At 53.4% G+C, this 18,791-nt stretch overlaps 1 protein-coding gene across 2 annotated transcripts in view; it reads left to right on the top strand.

Annotated features, from left to right (window-relative positions):
• MAP2K5 (mitogen-activated protein kinase kinase 5) overlaps positions 1 to 11,411 on the top strand; it is a 282,322-nt gene extending 270,911 nt beyond the window's left edge. For both annotated transcript variants that reach the window (XM_086322839.1, XM_086322837.1), the window contains one exon: positions 10,956 to 11,411. In XM_086322839.1, coding sequence (XP_086178965.1) covers positions 10,956 to 11,060 — 105 coding nt within the window. In that variant the 3' untranslated portion in view covers positions 11,061 to 11,411. The remainder of the gene's footprint in view (positions 1 to 10,955) is intronic.
• Positions 11,412 to 18,791: the final 7,380 nt, after the last annotated feature.

Below are 18,791 nucleotides of genomic sequence, written 5' to 3'. Positions count from 1 at the left end.
GTAATTTTCCGTTTCAATTGGGATTTCTTTTTTGACCCATGAATTATGTAGAAGTATTTTTGTTCGCACATACTCAGTGTTGTTTTGTTCTCTTGTGATTGTTATCTTCTTTTTGTGCCCCATGGTCAGAGAGCATGATTGATATAATATCAACCAAAATAACAAAGACCTTTGTTACTTGTTGAAATGCCTGTGGTTACTACACTGTGGGTTTTTTTTTTCACTGTACTCTCTTTGCTTCAAAGGAATGTGATTCTCTTAATTGTTGAATGAAGTGTCCTTTTTACATCCTTTAGGTCAAATTTGTGAATTGCGTTACTTACATATTTTGTGTCCTCACTAATTTTCTACCTGCTTTATCTATCAATTACTGAGAGAGCCGTGTTAAAGTCTCCCACTATTAGTGTGGTTTTGCTTCTCCTTGTGATTTTGTCAGTTCTTTCTTTAAGGTGGTGATGTTAGGTGCCTGTGTCAACATGCTATATCTTCATTTTAAAAGGTTTCTTTTATCTTTATGTAGTGACTCTCTTTACCTCTAGTATATTTTAAGTTTTATTTTTGTCTGATATTAATATACATATGCAATCTTCTTTTGGTTAGTATTCGTCTGCTACATGTTTTTCTGCCCCTTTGTTTTCATTATTTCTGTGTTCTTTTGTTTTAAATGAATCTCTGCCTTTTGCTATTGATGTCTTTAATTTTATCTGACTCTCTTTTAATTCATTAGTTTAATCATTTATATTTATTGCTTATTGATACACCTAAATGTTTTTTTCTACTCTTCTGTTTTGTAGTTTTCTCTCTACAATGCTTTTCTGACTTCTTTTTTCTCCTTTCTTTACTCTATTAGATTGATTTTTTTTCTTTCTTTGTAGTCTTCCCATCGGTTTAGATACTGTATTCTATTTCTAGCCTTGTAATGGTTATCCCCAAGTTTCTCACTTAATTTAGCAAAGCCTAAAGGTTAATCACTAGATATACCCCCTTCCCGACAATATTCAGCTTTAGGTTCAATCTCCTAACCTTTATATTAGGTAGAATTGGCTTTAACTGCACGTGATTAAAATAAACAACAGCTTAAATATGACAGCAGGATATTCCCCGCACATATAAAGACAGGCAGGACGTATCCCAGATTAGGTGGCAGTTCCTTTCTAGTCAAGGGGCATTTGAGCTCTAGCCAACAGGAATGAGGAAGAGTGGTCAAAACACTCCTTTGTTTAAGGACAGATCTGCGGATCAGCACACGCTTACGGGCTTCCATGGCGCTGGCCAAAAGCTAGCTGCCAGAGAGGCTGGGCATGCGGCTGCTTTGCTGGACGACACTGTTCCTCTGTGTGTGTGTGTGCTTTCCCGTTGTGGTGTTTGTTTTGTTTTCTTTTAATTTAAATTTATTTTTTAACTGAAGGATTATTGCTTTATAGAATTTTGTTGGTTTCTGCCAAACATCAGCTCTATTCCTTATTAAACTTAGGATTCATATCACTAAGGAAAAAGGAGGAATGGATATTGACAGGCAGCTAGCAGCCTCAACCTCAGCTTTACTCCACCGAATATAAGGAGACTAAGAATTTCTGATCAGTCCCTTCTTCTTTCATGTCCAGGATTTCATTGGCATCGTTTTTAGTCTTCACAATTATTCATTACTCTTGTTCTCATTTTGTATAATCAATACCTGTTGATATTTATCCATGTGTTTACCAGTTATCTGTTCCTATTCCTGTTGCATCCTACTTCCTTCTCCTGAAGTTTCTTTTCCTTTTGGAAGTACATTAAGAGTTCTGTCTTTTGTTCTAGGATTATCTTCACTTTGCCCTCTTTTCTGGGGGTTGGGGGGAGCTGTACTTCACAGCTTGTAGGATCTTAGTTCCTGAACCAGGGATTAAACCCAGTCCTCAGCAGTGAAAGCTCAAAATTCTAACTACTGGACTTCTAGGGAAGTTCTGCCCTAACTCTTGATTGTTAGTTTAATTGGATTTAAGAGTTTAGATTGACAGTTTCCCCAGAGCCTTGACTCTGTTTTCATCTGGATTCTCCATGCTGCTGCTGCTTCTAAGTCACTTCAGTCGTGTCCGACTCTGTGCAACCCCATAGGTGGCAGCCCACCAGGCTCCTCTGTCCCTGGGATTCTCCAGGCAAGAATACTGGAGTGCGTTGCCATTTCCTTCTCCAGTGCATGAATGCATGCTAAGTCACTTCAGTCATGTCCGACTCTGTGCGACCCCATGGACAGCAGCCCACCAGGCTCCTCTGTCCACGGAATTCTCCAGGCAGGTCTCCAAAAATTCTCCACTGGAGTGGGTTGCCATTTCCTTCTCCAGGCTGCTCCACTAGCTGGTGAGAATCTGCTGGCTGCCCAGTTGCCATGGTCTTTCTCTCTGGGGGCTTTTCCCATCTCTGTTCCTGGTGTTCTGCAGTTTCCCCACAATTTGTCTAGGTATAGATTTCTGTATAGTTATTCTACGTGGAGATCATTTTGATTTTTTAATCTGAAAATTCATATCTTTCATCAGTTCTCAAAATTTTCAGATGTTGTCTCTTTGAATATTTCCCATCTTCCACTGTGTCTCGTCTCTTCTCATTCTTTCCTCTGGGTCTCTCTCTTTCACATTAAAAAATTATTTTTTGCTTATCTGTCAGTACTGAGTAGTGCTTTAGATACTTTTCTCAGACCATTCTTCCAGCTTGCTAAGTCTCTCCTCAGCTGTATTCAGCCTGCTGTCTGGCTCATCTATGGAGAGTTTCTTTTGTTTTTCCCACTCACCACACGTGTTATTTCTATAAGTTATATTTGATTCTTTTTCAAATCTCTCTTCTCTTTTTCATAATATCTTGTTCTTAGTGTTTCAACTTCTTTTATGTCTTTAGTCTTTTCAACTGTACATTGTTTTGCATTTTCTTTCCAGTTATTTTCTATCACCTTGGTTCTGAGAGCTATAATCTTCCTGCATGTTGTGTCTGCTGACTCTTGTCCATGCCCAATTGTTTGCTCACGTGTTTTAGAATTTTTATTGTAAGCTCATTCTGAATGAGGCTTATTGCTGTGGAAATGATTGCATTCCAGAAGTACTGCCTCAGAATGTGTTTTCATTTGCTCCTGAGAGATACTCCAGAGTATTGCTAGATCAATATCAATGTTATGTTAGGTTAATCAGCCTTGTGTTCTCAGACCAGAGCAGTGGTACATAGGACCCCAAAGTGCACAAGGCTCAGAGTCACCTTACACAGCATCCCCTTTGCTGGTGGGCAGACTTTCTGCAGTCCCAGCTTTGCCCAGGGTCCTAGGCCAGCTCCCCAGCTGGACTTTGTCTCCTGTTTCCACTTAGTATTACACTTTCCAGGTACTGCATTCCTGGAACTGATAGCCTCCCTTAGGGCCACAAGACCTCAACTCGCACCCTTACTGAAGAGGTTTTCCGTTTCCTCTTCATTTTTGGCACTTGCAGATTTCCTTTCTTACAAATTCATCTGTTATGGTTTTGGTAAAATGTTCCTTGACTGGGAGTTTGTAGAGGAAGGACTTTTAGGCTTGGTCTCTCCCCATCTCTTCATTCTCTCACTGTCAGAATCAGTCCATTCTGTTTTGTTCAACAAGCTCACTGAGCTCCCCACTCTGTGCCAGAAATTGTGATGGAACTTGCTGTCTCTTCCCTCCCCTCTGCCCACTCACATGCCCACATATGCGTATATACACAGAGAGAGCCAAGGTCTCAGAGTTTAAACATCAAATCTCAAAAGGTAAGAACAAAAGAGGACAGGAGGGAACCGTCCTTTTGAGCACTGTGTCTGTAAACCGCCACCACACAGCCCATCACACCAGAAGACAAACCCTGAACATCCAGACGCCTGTGATTGGCCGCCCTATTCACTGCTTGGACCTGCTGCAGAATCAGCCTCTCAGATAGGAGGCCTCAGCATTATTGGAGCAAGAACCCCACTCTCCCTCTGGCATCCTCCGGTCCTGACTTCTCTGGGTATCTGCTCAGCCCGAGACTGACTGGGATAGCCAGCATGCTCCCTGCTCTTCCTGCTCACCCATCTTGTCTGAGTTCTCTACAGGGCAGCCACCACAACCCCTCTAGATGGGCAGGGGGCACCTTCTGCCACCCACATGGATCCACTTCCTCCAACATTTACTCCCGGGTACTGGCACACACACACACACCCACTCCTTTCCCTTCACAGTGGCCCACTGCAATTTCCCTGTGCCCTCTCCTCCACCACACTGCTCTGGTCCTGGGGCTGCCCTGTCAGCATAGGCCCTAGAATGACTGGCGGAGCCTCTGAAAACACCTTGCCCTCTCGATGGGCCATTTCCTGGCCAATTACCCTGTGTAGGAACACATAGATCTGCTCAGGTGAAAGCAGATCTCACCTTGACCCCCTTAGGTGCCTCACGTACAGTCTAGGGTGGCTAGAGGTAAGCAGTTTGCTGCTAATAATTGAATATTTGGAAAGAAACATCTATTTCCGTGGTATTTGTGAAGAATAAACTCAGGAAGGGTGATTGAAATTGCATGTCACAGCTGAGGATCATTTCTTCATTTCAAAGAAAATTAAAAGCTAGAAGGGAACCCACACCCCCAGCTTTAGGAATCAGAGGCTGAGAAAGCACAGTCTCAGGACCAACGCCTTGCCTCTGAGAGCTTTGCAGCGGGGCATTGGCCCAGGTAAGCCGGGCTAGGCAGACGGTGAGATTCCACACGAGCTGACAGGCAAGGCTCACACCTTCATCTCACTGCCGCTCCCCTAGGTGTATTCTACATGGAAGCATAGTAGCCTCCCATCATGCTACTCAGTGTGTGTCTGGGAAGCCTGTCTGCACTCAGGCAGTTTCCTACCCCAGCCCGGAGGCAGAGGGAGCAGAGATATTCAGTAGGGTGACAAGGCCAGCCAGCAGCCTCCCCATGTTCAAACCCAGCTGAGAAATAAGACTCAGGAAATGGCCGAAAGGAAGCATCAGCTCTCCTTCTATGCAATCTGAGTCAAAGGCTGTGCTGATGTGCTGGGCCTTGCTGGGAATTTCCCACAGAGCTCCATCAGACGTGAACAGCAGTCTGGAGCCTGCCTGGGAGCTCGCCAGAAGAGGGCAGGCCAGAACCCAGCCCTTCTGTGGGCAGGAGACCCCCTGGGCTGGGCCTGCTGCATACTTCCCGCCAGCCTGACTCCTCCTCCTCCCCGGGGATAGGGTGGAGAAGTATAATGACAACACAAGTCCCTCCATGTGGGATGATGAAGAGGAGGTGAAAGTTGTATCAGCCACTTCTCACCAAGTAATTTACTTATTACTCCACAAGTCTATTTATTGACTATTACTTTAGGCCTGTTCTATAGACGGGGAAGCTAAGGCACAGAAAGACTAAGCACTCTGTCCAGGGCCAGGGCGCTTGCACGTGTCCTCAGCCATCACACTGTCCTTCCTCATCAGCACCAGGGCTGGATGGTGGCGCCCACTCTGCAGGACAGCCAGCCATCAGAGCAGGCACCAGGGGTCTGCGTGACAACCCCAGCCCACCCGGTTCTCTGCTCCTTTTCTGTGGGTCTAGATTCTAGGGAAGCAGCAAAATGAAGATCCAGGATCTGGAAGAAATTTTCCAGAGCTACAGAGACCACACCCTAGAGAAAAAGTGAAAGTGAAAGTCACTCAGTTGTGTCCGACTCTTTGTGACCTCACAGACTATACAGTCCATGGAATTCTCCAGGCTCCCTCATTGCAGGTGGATTCTTTACCAGCTGAGCCGCAAGGGAAGCCCAAGAATACTGGAGTGGGTAGCCTATCCCTTCTCCAGTGGATCTTCCCGACCCAGAAATGGAACTGGGGTCTCCTGCATTGCAGGCAGATTGTTTACCAACTGAGCTATCAGGGAAGCCCCAGTTAAAAATAATATACCATAAAAATGAACAGGCACAGAATTTATTATCCCATTCCTACAAATAAAGCCTGGGTTGTTACAGGGGGTGGAGGGAACACAGTACCTCCTTCGGTAACTTATTCAAGGGGTTAATAAAATATATAATAATAAAAAATAATATTGTTCCATATATTCTTTTAAAAAGTAGGGATTTAAAAGTTACTGTGCCCAACCTCAGTGAGCAGAGTGGTGTGTCTTCGTGGCAGAACACCGTCCTGGGTTCAGCCCTTAGCTTTGCCACTTTCTAGCTCTGTGACCTTAGCTCAGGTCGTGTCTGTTGGCATCTTGGTCTCCTTTGTCTGTAAACAGGGTGCTGGGTGGCTTCAGGGCCATTTTAGGCAACCCAGGCCTGGCCCACAGCAGGGGCTCGGTGACCAGATGCAGGCAGAGAGGACAGGCAGGTCACTGTTTCCTGCAACGGGGTGTTAGTCACTTCAGTCGTGTCTGATTCTTGTGGCCCCATGGACTGTAGCCCACCAGGCTCCTCTGTCCATGGGATTCTCCAGGCAAGAATCCAGGAGTGGGTTGCCATTCTCTTCTCTGGGGGATCTTCCTGACCCAGGGATCGAACCCAGGCCTCCCATATTGGATTCTTTACCTGCCACAGGCCCACGGCTAATGGAGGACCTGCTACCTGCCAGCACTGCGGCAGAGCGGCAGCCACACCAGCAAGGCATTGCATGATTCACATGCACAGAGTTCTGTAGGAAGTTATTCAAGGGAACAAAGTGTGGAGACCCCAGTGGAGTAAATTCCTATTTGGGAAGAAACTTGAAGCCCAACTGATGTCACAGAGCAAAGTGTCAGTGAATGAGCAGTGGCCTGGGAGTCCAGACATGTCAGCCTCAGGCCGCCCTTCATCGCAGCAGGTTTGAAAAGTCCACCTCGTGCCCGTGCGGTGGGCACCCGGACCCCTCCTCTCCCTGTCCCCTCTGGCAGAAGCATGGAGGGCTGTCCATAGGGGGAGGGTCATGCTGTTAGTCATCAGGAAAGCGTCTCATCACGATGACACGAGTGGGCAAAAATTTAGGCCGTTATTACCAAAGTCGAGGGCCAAACTCTAGCGAAGCCCTGGACGCTAGTGCCCAGGTGGAGGAGGGTGTGCTGGACCGCCTCGTGCTCTGGTTCCTCGTCACGAGTTGCTGCCGGAGCACCATCTGCCCGGTGGTGGGAGGTCCGCACCCAGCGACCCGCTGGCTTTGCTTGTCGTTGACCCGTCGCTCCCGCTCCGCTGTGCCCCACCCTGGGGTCCATCCTGCCTCTCACGGTCCCATCCTCTCCCCTTCATTATGCCTCCGTCTTCTGTGGCGGAGTTTGTGGTCCATTTTACCTCAGCCCTCGCCGGTTTAATGGTTGCAATCGGCCCTGAGAGAATCCGGGAAATGAGAGTGGCTCCCACTGCCTGGTACAGAGGCCAGTGAGCTTGTCGGCGGCTCCAGCCTGCAGAGTGACCGCTCACACACACACTGTGCGGGCAGCAGAGGCCTGGGTGTCTGGGGGGTCACCGTGGGTGGAAGATGCTCTCGACGAGCGGCGTGTGGGTGTTCTGGCAGCAGCGGGTGGGCCACGCCCTGCTCCTGTTGTCCTGGCAGCCCGAGGGAGCTGGAGGACTTGTCCATGTCTGGATTCCTCTGCCTGGGAGAGGGGGCGGGGTGTGCATTTACCCAGGTACTGCAGAGGGTGTCGTGCAGGGGGCCACACAGAAACCCCAGGAGGGGCCTGTGAGGGCAGCCCTCATGCCATAGATGTAGGAGAGCATGCGGTCCTGAGCATGGCATTTGGCATCCAGAGACCCAGGTGGTGCTTCCAGCCCAGCCCTGGCTTCCGTGACTTCACACAGGTCCCTGAGTGTCTGTTTCCTCATCTGCCAGGTGGCCATGTGCACCTCCGCAGTGAGCTTGGGGATCTGGTGGGAGGATCGGGACTAAGCTCTTGGCAAGGCCTGGCACACAGCGCTCAGTCCTGGGTGCTGGACTCGCTATTAACCAGTGTGCAGTTTCCATCCGCCTCCAGGCTTCTGGTGGTTGCAGGCACCTGCTCGGGCCTGTCAGGAGCTACCTAGGAACTGAGGCCCCTAAGGGTGGCAGAGTGATCTTCATGCTTTTTCCCAGCATCGTCCATCAGCTTTTGTTTGCTCATTAAACTCGTGAGGAATACCTGCTTCATGCACGTCTGGGGCTGGAGGAGCGTCTGCTACATGGTAGGGAGGAAAGGAGCCCACACGCTGGCGGGGTCACAGGGGCTGGGGTCCAGCCCTGAGAATGTACCAGAGGAGCAACCAGAAGCCCTAGCACTTAACGAGTCATGTTCCTTCCAGGGCTCAGTTTCCTCTTCTGTAAAATGGGGTTATGGTGTACTTACCCTGCTTCCCACCCAGGGCTGATGGGAGGGCAGAGTCAAGTAAGAGTGACCTACCATCCTGACCCCACTCTCCCAGGGGTCAGGACCTGCAGTCTCAGTCCCCTCTGGTCAGACAGGCCTGAATCCTGTGGCAGAGATCAGGCAAGGAGGAATTGACTCTCAATGTCTGCCTACCCCAAGGCAGCCCAGGAAAAGCCCCAGACAGTAGGTTTGGGTTTCAGAGACTTGTGATCCAGTCACAGCTCTGGGAGCCAGAACAGGTCAACCATGAGCCTGTGGCCTGTTTCCTCATCTGCAAAGTGGAGATTATCACGCCCACCTGTGTGATTTAGCGCCTCCCCCCCAGACCTTGAGGTACCCTTGGACCCTGCAGGCAGAAATGCCCCCAGACTGCCGTGATCTCTCGCGTTCCCAGTGCCGCCTCTGCTCTGGTTTCCTCTGGACAACTCTCCACGCTCTCACTCCCCACATCCTGGCTGTCTCGGCGCATCCAGTCACGTGGTGGACCAGGCAGTCTCCAGTTCCCAAGTTCACCTGTCACAGCCCAGGCTGCGTGGAGAGGCTGGGGTCTCCCCTCCGTCTCTGTGTCTCTCCTTTCTTTCTCCCTCTATGATTCCTCTTCTTATCCCCCCAAACCCATCAACAGTAGATGGGGACAAAACCACTTGTCTCAGTCACTGCCGTACAGGGTGGTGTAAAGCCCCAGGGGTACACAGGAGATGGGGGTCCCGTCCCAGCCAGGGGGTGGGGGTCGGAGAGGAAGGGGGCTGAATCTGCACCAAAGTGGTGGATGCCCACCCTCTCCTCGTCCGCCTCCCGGGACACCTGGGCGAAATGCTTCCTGCAGCGCAGCCCTCAGCCTTGCTGTAACGGGAAGAACGCTCCCCTCTCCCCTCCTGCGGTTCTGCTCTGCTTGCTCCTGAACAGATGATAGCAGAGATGCAGCATATGGCCCCCAAAGTCACCCGGCATTCTGGGAAAGTGACACTGTGCACCCCGGGCTGCAGGGGAGGGGCCCATTGGCTCCTGAGCATAGCATCTCCCTTTGTTCTTCAGAAGGGCACAAGGTCGCCTCCTCTGAGCCTCCTGAAAAGGAAACGTGCTCGCTGACTTCAGGAAGAATTCCTTCTATCTGGGCGCTGATTCAGGCAGGCATACATGAGGTGGGATTATACATATGGGGGGGACATATGAGAGCCACAAGAGAGTCCCACCTGGGCTCTCCTGCCTCAGCCCCCGCTCAGGCTTGTGTGGCCTGGGGGATGCCCACCCAACCTGACTTCCCACCTCCTTCCCCAGCTGCAGTCTGCAGGGGCACCTGCTCCCTTGGGGGGGGCCCTGCAGGTGTGTTGGGAGCCACAGGCAGATCACAGAAGGTGCCAGGCGGGGCTGCAGGCCCAGCTCCACTGTGATCTTCGTGAGCCTCTGCCCTGGGTGCCTTGGCACCCTCTAAGCCGAGCTCCCTTCCTCCCTGCACCTTGGACACTGTTCCCGGTGCCTCTGAGCTGGCCCCACACAGGGTGCTCCAGGGGCAGGTTTTCTTGCCCAAACTGGGAAAACCGGGCAAGGGGCATGGTGTCAGCCGGGGTGGAAGCCTGGAGGTTCTTCTGTCCCAGGGACATCTCGGGGCTGACCAAGCAACCCCCTTCCCTCCCCCAGCCTGGGCTTTGACTGCTCCTACAGACATGGGGTCTGGGCATCCAAGCCCCCACCCAGTGTCTCCTGATGAGCTCATAGGGAAAGCTGCCTGGAAAGCCCAGCCTGGTGGAGGGCAGTGGGGATTGAGGGGGAGAGGGCTCAGAACAGGCGGAGCAGGGCAGCTGGAGCTGGAGAGCTGAAGCCAGAGGGAGAAAAGGAGCTGGGGGGTGTGGGAGCCCCCATTCTCTCTGCTCGCCCACCGTGGCTCCCTGAGTCTTGAGCTACAGAGTTTGGTAGGGGAGGACACTGCCACGCGAGCACTGCTTAACAGACAAGCACTTGGGGAAGAGTAGAAGGCTTTGCAGTTTTCCTTCCACCCGTGGCTGCCCCTGCTTTTTTCTGACCATTCCTGGGAACTCCCAAGGAGGCCCTAAGATCATCAGGAGGGATCTTGTCTCCTGGACAGCAGGGGAGGGACTGACTGTGGGTAAGCAGTTAGAGCCTGAGGCAGCTGTACTCCAGAGTCTGCTCCCCAGCCCCCAGCTGCTCAGCAGGAGCCAGCGCATCCCTCCTGCCCCCGCACCCCCGACACTTTGCCTTCCCTCCATGCATAGACTGTGGCTTGTTCATAGGAGAGCTTGAAACAAAAGAAAACTGGGCTTGATGTAGCCCCTGGCGAGATGATTCTCTGGTTTCTGGGCAGCAACTGGACTGGAACGCTGGCGGCTCTGGTGCCCGGCCTTGCCTGCCAGCTGTTGGGAGTGACGCTGGGCCGAGGAACTGCCAGGCTGTGTGGAATTAAGACAGGTTTATACCCTGGGGGACCTTCCAGGCTGGTTGGAGTTTAAGGAGAAGGTAGAATGTGAGGGCTGCAGCGAGTGCCCCAGACAGGCTCCAGACTGCTCTGCCTTGGGCCTCAGTGATCAAGGCTATAAAATGGGACTGAAGCTGCCCTCACCTCACAGGGCTGTTGAGGAAGGCAGTGAACAGGCGACGTGCAAAGTCCAGGGAATGGCTGTCACAGCTTCCTCCTCTTCCCCACAGGGCCACCCATTCATCGTGCAGTTCAATGACGGAAACGCCACCGTGGTGTCCATGTGGGTGTGCAGGGCGCTGGAGGAGAGGCGGAGCCAGCAGGGCCCCCCCTGAGGCTGGGGTGGACGCTGAGAGCTCAGGACTGGTCACCAAGGGGAAGACCCACCTGTTGCACCTTCTCCGTTTGCTGTCCGCACCGAAAGAGCTTTGCCGGACTCACCTTCGACACTGCTGGCAGATGGCCTTGCCTAGGGAGCCCTCAAGGGTGGCCCGCCCTGCAGAGCCAGCCCTCGCCTGCCTCGGGTCTGGAAGCCTGACTGGCAGGGTTTGGGTGGAGGGCTTGGGGCATCATAAACGGAGGCCCCTACACCCTGGCCCCCCTTTCTTCTTCCTAACCATCTTCTTTGTAAAAGGTCGGGCCCAGTAAGCATCCCTGATGGGAATAAAAGTATTACTGCTTTGTAACCGCCTCCCCCTGTGAGGGCCGTGCTGCACAGAGTGTCTGTTGCCCACGCAGGGCTGGGAGTGGGGCAGGGATGGCAGGGGCGGCGGGGGGGGGGGGGAGTAGTGCCAGCCCCTCCCCCAACGTGCTTCCTCCAGTTCTCTGAGGAGGCTCGCAGACCAACCCATTGCACAGGTTAAAAACTGAGGTGTGGAGGTCCCTGAACCAAGCCACCTGGCACGGAGTGGCCCAGCCAGCACCCACCCTGCACCATTGCTGGGCTGGAGTTTGTCCTCACCCTCGAGAGCCAAGCAATCCCAGCTCCAACTCTGGCTCCAACATGGTGATCTGAGCTGGAGCCGTGGGTGAAGGAGACCCAGAGCTGGAAAAGGGCTGGGGTGGTTCTCAGAGGCACCCCCTTCCCTCCCATCCCAGCCCCGCCCCCAGCTCCTCTCCACAGCGAGTCGGCCCCCACTGCCCTGGACCCCAGCCTCAGCAGGGCTCACTCACCTCGGGCCATTCAGAGCCATCCTGTCAAGTAATGCTCTCAACCACCCGCCAGGTAAGTGTGTTTTTACAGGAGGCCTCTCCTCCCATTTTACAGGTGAGGAAGCGAGGTTCAGAGAGGATGGGGTTCCACTTGGCAGTCCCAGTGTTATAAGAGCCCCCTCTGCCACTCTCCCGTCTCCATCCTCCCAGTGCCCTCTGGGGTACTGGGCCATGGCTGTGCTGCCTTTCTCTTTCACACCCCACAGCTCGCTCACCTGGAAGTCCTGTTGTCTTTGCCTTCAAAGTATATTGATTCCACCGCTTCCCATCCCCATCCAAGGCATCACGCCTGGACCAGCACACAGCCCCCTCCCAGGCCCCTGGTCCCACCTCCCCTACAGTCTCTTCTCCACACGGCCGCTAGAGGGAGCTGGCTGGAACACTGGGATCATGGCCCTCCCCACCCAGAACCGCCAGGAGCTCTTGTGTGCTCACAAGACCCAACAGTGGCCTGTATGACCCTATAGTCTGCCACAGCCCCCCACCCCGTTATCTCTGACCTCAGCTCCCATCACACCCCACTCTCACTCCACTCCGGCCACCTGGCCTCCTTGCTAAGTCACTTCAGTCGTGTCTGACTCTGTGCGACCCCATAGACGGAAGCCCACCAGGCTCCCCAGTCCCTGGGATTCTCCAGGCAAGAACACTGGAGTGGGTTGCCATTTCCTTCTCCAATGCATGAAAGTGAAAAGTGAAAGTGAAGTCACTCAGTTGAGTCCAACCCTCAGCGACCCCATGGACTGCAGCCTACCAGGCTCCTCCATCCATGGGATTTTCCAGGCAAAAGTACTGGAGTGGGGTGCCATCATCCAGGCCCACTCCCCACTGAGGGCCACCACAGAGATACCAAGCTGACCCCCAAACTGCAGGAGCAGTTCATGCTCCCTGCATAGCGCAGGGCTATGGGGAAGCCGCTGCCCAGACCCGGCCCCCAGCTCTCAGTCCCCCATTCGTTAATCAGGGGCCGAGGGGCTAGTGCTCATCAGCGGAAGCTGATGGCAGGTTGCTTCCTGGCCAAGGAGCTTAAGAGGCAGACGTGCCTTCTGTGCGCCACATTTTCCCACCCTCTTCTAAACGGACAAGTGACTGTGGTGGGAGGCGGGGAAGGGCTGAGATACAAGCGAAGGAGCCTGAATCCTTGAATCACCACATGGAGGAATGTGTCACCCCCAGGAACCCTTGCATTGATGACTGTTCAATGAGCTTGAACTAAACTGTTTTGCGTTTATGTCCCTGGCAGCTGGTATTACACCACCTCATTCAGGCCTCCGCACCAAATGCAGGATGTTTTCCCCGGAAGTGTGTCCACATGCATCCCTTCTGTCCCATTCAGGTCTCTGCTCACAGGGCATCTCAGTGAGGCCTGACCTGAACACCCTATTTGAAACCGCAGCCCGCCCACAGCTGCTCCCTGGGACCCGTGTTCCCCTTGCCTGCACCAGCGCCCTCCATGGCATTTGTTACAAACCACTAACTGTGCTCACTTGTTTTATCTTCCACCTCCTCCCCCCGCCCCCAGTAAGGGCAGAGAGAGTTTTCTTCACATGGATCCACTCCACCCCACCCAGTGCCAGGAACCTGGTCTTGCAGGTTCCCAGTAAGTGTGGACTGAGTGGACGGTGGTGGGGCTGTGGTTCCAGCGCTGCTCAGCTCTTTGCCCATGAAGGCTCAGCCTTTGTGTGACATCCTTTTGTTTCCCGGGGCAGAGTTGTCATGTTCTTGGTAACACTTTTCAAGGTGGTGCAGGCCTCCAGCTGCCCCTGGGCCTCAGGCAGAGCATTCATCCACTTACTGAGCACCTGCCGCATCCCTGAGGCTGGGAGGTCACAGGATGAGATGAGGCCCGGGCCATCGAGGCTGCTGCTCCCCGGGTCAGTGCTCAGGGCGGGGAGAGCTGCATGGGGCACATGTTGCAGAAAGATGCTCCCCAGAGGGACCTGCCCAGCCCAGGACATGAACCAGCCGCCACCCAGACACAAAGGTCATCCTTACTTTGAGAGGATGCACCCAGGCAGCCTGTTGTCCTCGGATCCCAAGCCCAGGGAGAGAGGGAGAATGAGCAGGAATCCCATGTCAGCACTTGCTGAGGGCTTCCTTTATCAGCTGTACCATTCACATGAGGTAGGAGGTATTGTGAATGCCCCCATTTTACAGATGGAGAAACCGAAGCACAGAGAGGTCAAGAGACTTGCCCAAGGACACCCAGTAAGTGAGTAGGTACCATTTGGAGTAGGTTCCAAAGGTACCATTTGGAACTCAGAGCCATACTCTCAGCCACACACTTAACCATGGCTCCAGAAGTCAGCTCTACAAGCACTGCCTGTGTAACGTGAGCAGGCGCACACCCTGTCCTCTAGAACAGAGTTTGCACACGAACTCTGGTGTGCAAGGATACTGTATCGGTACCTTCGGAATGGGGCCCAGGGATCTGCTCGGTGACCCCCCTCCACCCGGACACAACGCCCTCCAGCCGCACTGAGAAGCACACCCTCTAGAGGGCTCATCGGAGACTTCCCAGGTGGCTCTAGTGGTAAAGAACCTGCCCGCAATGTGGGAGACGTAAGAGATGCAGATTCAGTCCCCTGGAGGAGGGCAACCCACTCCAGTATTCTTGCCTGGAGAATCCCCATGGACAGAGGAGCCTGGCAGGCTATGCTCCAGGGGATCACAAAGAGTTGGACACGACTGAGTGACTAACGCTTTCACTTTCACTTTTTCAGAGGGCTCTTCGAGGCCCTGGACCAGGAAACCAGCTTTCAGGATGACCTTGGACAAAGCATGTCTCATTCTAAGCCTCAGTTTCCTCTTCAGTAAATGGGAGTAGTCAGTGCCACCAAGTCCTGAAATTCCTCCCAGCCCTGATGTTCCAGAGCAAGGCTTCTCACTTTGGGGGGTCATGAACTGCCATGTGCATACCGTAGAAGTGACAGACCCTTGCCCCCAGGATAATGTGCCCCTACACGCACACACCCACAAAGTTTGTCCACACCTTAGAGTTCATGGAGTCATGGAACGCACTCACTCAAGGGCTCCAGGTCTAGACCCTCAGCTTGGGGACAGCCCCCCAGGTCTGAGTTTCTCTCAGTTCAGTGTTGGGAAGATGGGGAGCTGGGCAACCCCTGAGGGGTTCTCCTCCAAAGACCCCTCTGGCTGGGCAGGGCCACCTTCAACCCATTTAGGTTTGGTCGTCCCCACAGTCACCCTTAGCAACCCCAAGGCCAAGCTGCCCTTGCTCTGAGGGTCATGGAGGACTGAGACCAGGGGCATAGAGGGACAGGAGTGAGCTCCTGACTGCCCAACTGCCTCACCCTGCCCACACTGCCAACCCCACTCCTCCGTCCAGGCCCCTCTTAAAAGCCCCCCTCCTCTTGGAAGCTTCCTTCGCCTTTCTCGGGTACAGACTGTGAGCCCGCCGGGGTCCGATTCATCAACCTAACACGTGGCACATGGCAGGTTCTCTGAGGTGGGAGAGGCTGGGGTAGGAAGGGTCAGGCCCGCAGGCCCCTCCCTGGGCTCAGGGACACCCATTTGCCTTCTAGCCAGAGCCTCCTGGAGACCAGAGCCCCGTGGGAGGCAGCCTCGAGTCTCTCAGACTTTCAGGGAAGCTGGGAAGGTGGTGTTTTCTGGGACAGGTCGGTCCTTGTGGAGATCCCAGGTCACACTGGGAGGTGGGCCCCGCCCAGGGCTTGGAGCCAAGTCCTCTTAGCAGTCAGCCACCCAGACCTTCCTTGTCCTGCCCTTCAAGCTTTCCCATCTGGGAAATATGGGGTTACAGGACCCCAGAGCTTTGGAGATCTTCCAGAAGGAAATGGGAACAGGGAGGAACGGTGGGACCCTTGTTCCCCAGGTGTGGTCAGACAGAGGCCCTGCAGCCCCAAAGCAGTGTGATCTAGAGCCCAGCCTAGTTGGGGGAAGTCAGACAAGTGCAAGGTGGGCTGGACGCTGTAGCCTGGCTGAGAAAGCCATGGGTGCCCTGCCTGCAGGCCAAGAACCAGGGGCCTTGTACTTGAGCTGAACAGGCCTGAAGCTTTGCGGGCAGGCGTATGCTTCCCGATCTCCACACACTCGAGACTGAAGGCAGAATATAATCTCAAAGCAAGCCCCTGGGATAGTACCAGGCAGGCAAGGCGGCAGCTCTCCAGATCCCTCTACTGCACAGGTGCATTAAAAGGGGATGGACAGCTGCCTCCACGTGGGCTGGGGAACCCAGAGAGGACCAAGATACTGCCTCAAAGATGTCTTCCATCCCCACTGACGGCTGCCCACGTTCCCCATGGGAGCTTCATCCTTTAACTAAATCTGGGCCCTATTAGAATGGGCCTTCAAGCAGCCAGACACAGCTGAGTCCAACCACAGGTGAGAAGAGGAGCAGCTCTGAGGGGCACGTGGAGAAGGTCAACAGCTGCGGTGATGTGGGATGGGGTCGGGGGAGGCGGGATGGTGGAGGGGTGGGAGCCTGCACAGGTGGAGGCGCAGAATGCATTCCCCATGCCAGGAGCAGAAGGGGGATGGGAAGGGTCCGCAGCCCTCCATGGTAGGGCTGGGTTTTGATGCACTTCCTGGCATTGACATGACTCCTTTCTGGTTGGCAGAAACCATGTCCTGCTCCACCTGAGATGCCCATATAACCTAAGAGGCAGGCAGGTGTGCCTGGCAATGGGTGGGGCCCCGCAGAGGGCAGCCAGGGAGAATCCCAGAGACAGCCCAGGCTGGCGCAAGCCACCAAGATGGATGATGAAGTCAGGCAGGGGGAGCTAGCAGAGCCCGGCCTCGTAATGACAAATTTTCTGCTGAACAACTACAAATATTCGCGGTGACTTTGGACCGAGTCAGAAAAAGACTTTGTTTCCTCCCTTGGCGGTATCATTTGTCTTGTTTTGAAGCCATGAGATTGCAGGCACGAACTTATAGACTAAAGTTTGTCTTAATTGCTGCGGTGTCACCACCTCTCTGGCAGATAACAGCACAATGAACGAGTCGATGGGGCTGAGCCCTCCAGGTCCTTCTTCTAAAGTGAGACAAATTTCCCTTCTTTGAGCCCAACAGTCCATTGGCAGCTCTGTCATTTATTTATCTCCCTAACAGTTTGCATTAACTTGCAAGGGATAAAAAGTCTCTCCTGCCCGCAGACTTAGTTAAAAGCATCCAGTCGGGCCGTACTGCTGGTTCTTCCTAAGAGTTTGCCTTTTATCTTTCCCCCCACTGGAGGAAGTGGGGAGTAGGGAGAGCAGTGGGGTGCACACTGAGAAAAGCAGACGGGGGGTGGGAAAGGGGGAGAGCGTGAAGGATCCCCTGAGTTTCAGTGTCCAGGTCACTTTAGTTCTTAGAAATAGTGCTGGCTTGCAGGATCAGCTGGGCATGGCTCACCGCCTTCACACTCGCCTCGTCTGGTCCTGCAAGGGTAGGGACATGATTGCCCCACCTCTGTCTCCCACTCCATGTTCCCCTCACAGGGGTGATGCCCTAGCCCTTTTTCTAAAAAAAAGAAAATTGTTTTTTTTATTCAGGTGTACCAGGTCTTAGTTGCATCATGTGGGATCTAGTTCTCCAACCAGGGATCAAACTCAGGTCCCTCCCAGGAGCTCAGAGTCATAGCCGCTGGACCACCAGGAAAGTCCCTCTAGTCTTAAACGAGCTGAGCATTTCCTCTGAGCCTTGGCACAGGCTGTGCCCTCAGCCCTGGACAGCTTTGCCCACCACCCTTTTCTCCTGACCAACTCCTACTCATCTTCCAAGACTCAGATGAAATGTTCTGGGGAGGCGCTTTTCAACACTCCCCCAGCTCCCCATCACCACTCAGCCTCACTGGCTTGTCCTCATCGGTTTTCTCACACCGCCTGTCTGCCTTGTTGCAGTGAGAGCCCCAGGAGGGCAGGAGCTGGGGCACTGCCTGCCATTCAAGAGATGCTCAAGAAATAGTGGTTAAATAAATGAAGGGGAGACGGGTGGGACCAGGGAGCTTCAGAGAAATCAGTGACCTGGCCTCTACCACTCCACCATGTGGGAACAAGACCCTGGTTAATACTGGGCAGCAGTGGAGTGCAGATGCTCTTCAATCTCTCTTCTGTTCTGCATTTTCCTGGTATAATGCAACAATCATGTATTATTTGTATAATAAAAAATAATTTGTTTTAAAGGTAGTTTAAATCTCATGATCAGCAAGGCAGCGGGAGAGGCAGCATTCAATGTGAGTTTTCTGACACCCAAATCAAGCACTTCTCCACCCATGCCTCCTGGATCCCTTTTTGGCAGTCCTGTGCCAGAGGCAGTGGAGTGTAACAATGAGCGACAGGGGTTTGGGCTTGCAGACCTGGGTTGGAATCCTCACTCTTGCAGGGACTCGCTGTGCGACCCTGGGCAGGATGCCTAACCTCTCTGGAAGGGCCTCAGTTTCCTCATTGGTAAAATGGGGTCATGACTATGGCCTTCTAATGGATTGTTGGTGTCACTATCGAATCATCTCCAGTCTGACTGGGACACGCACAGAACACTTCCCCAGAGCGCTGGTTTCCTCCCCCATCTCCTCCAGACACCCCTGCCACACTTTCACACAGACCCACACAGCCACTCCTCAGTCCCTGTGACTCCCCACCTTTACATCTGCCCTCCCCCACCCCGCCCTCCAAGTCTGGAGAAGGACAAAGGATGGGAACGTAAGATATATCACCGCCAGCGAGGGCCGCTGCACATCTGGTGTGAGAGCCTGGCCTGGGCTTGCTGGACTCTTAATGGCAGTGCCTGTGGGTGACCACACTGCCCCCGACCAGTGTGATCCTCAGCCCACACCCAGGCCTGCTTCGGCTTGCCCAGGAGGTCTGTGTGGCTCGGGGCAGTAGCTCCAAGCTCAGCCTTGG

The sequence above is a fragment of the Bos grunniens genome, chromosome 10, assembly GCF_055505025.1.
Source record: "Bos grunniens cultivar Pamir isolate PY7600 chromosome 10, Bosgru_T2T1.0, whole genome shotgun sequence".
Classification (NCBI taxonomy): Eukaryota; Metazoa; Chordata; class Mammalia; order Artiodactyla; family Bovidae; genus Bos; species Bos grunniens.
The sequence above is the reverse complement of the archived record's forward strand: the minus strand, read 5'-3'. Positions and strand labels throughout refer to the sequence as shown.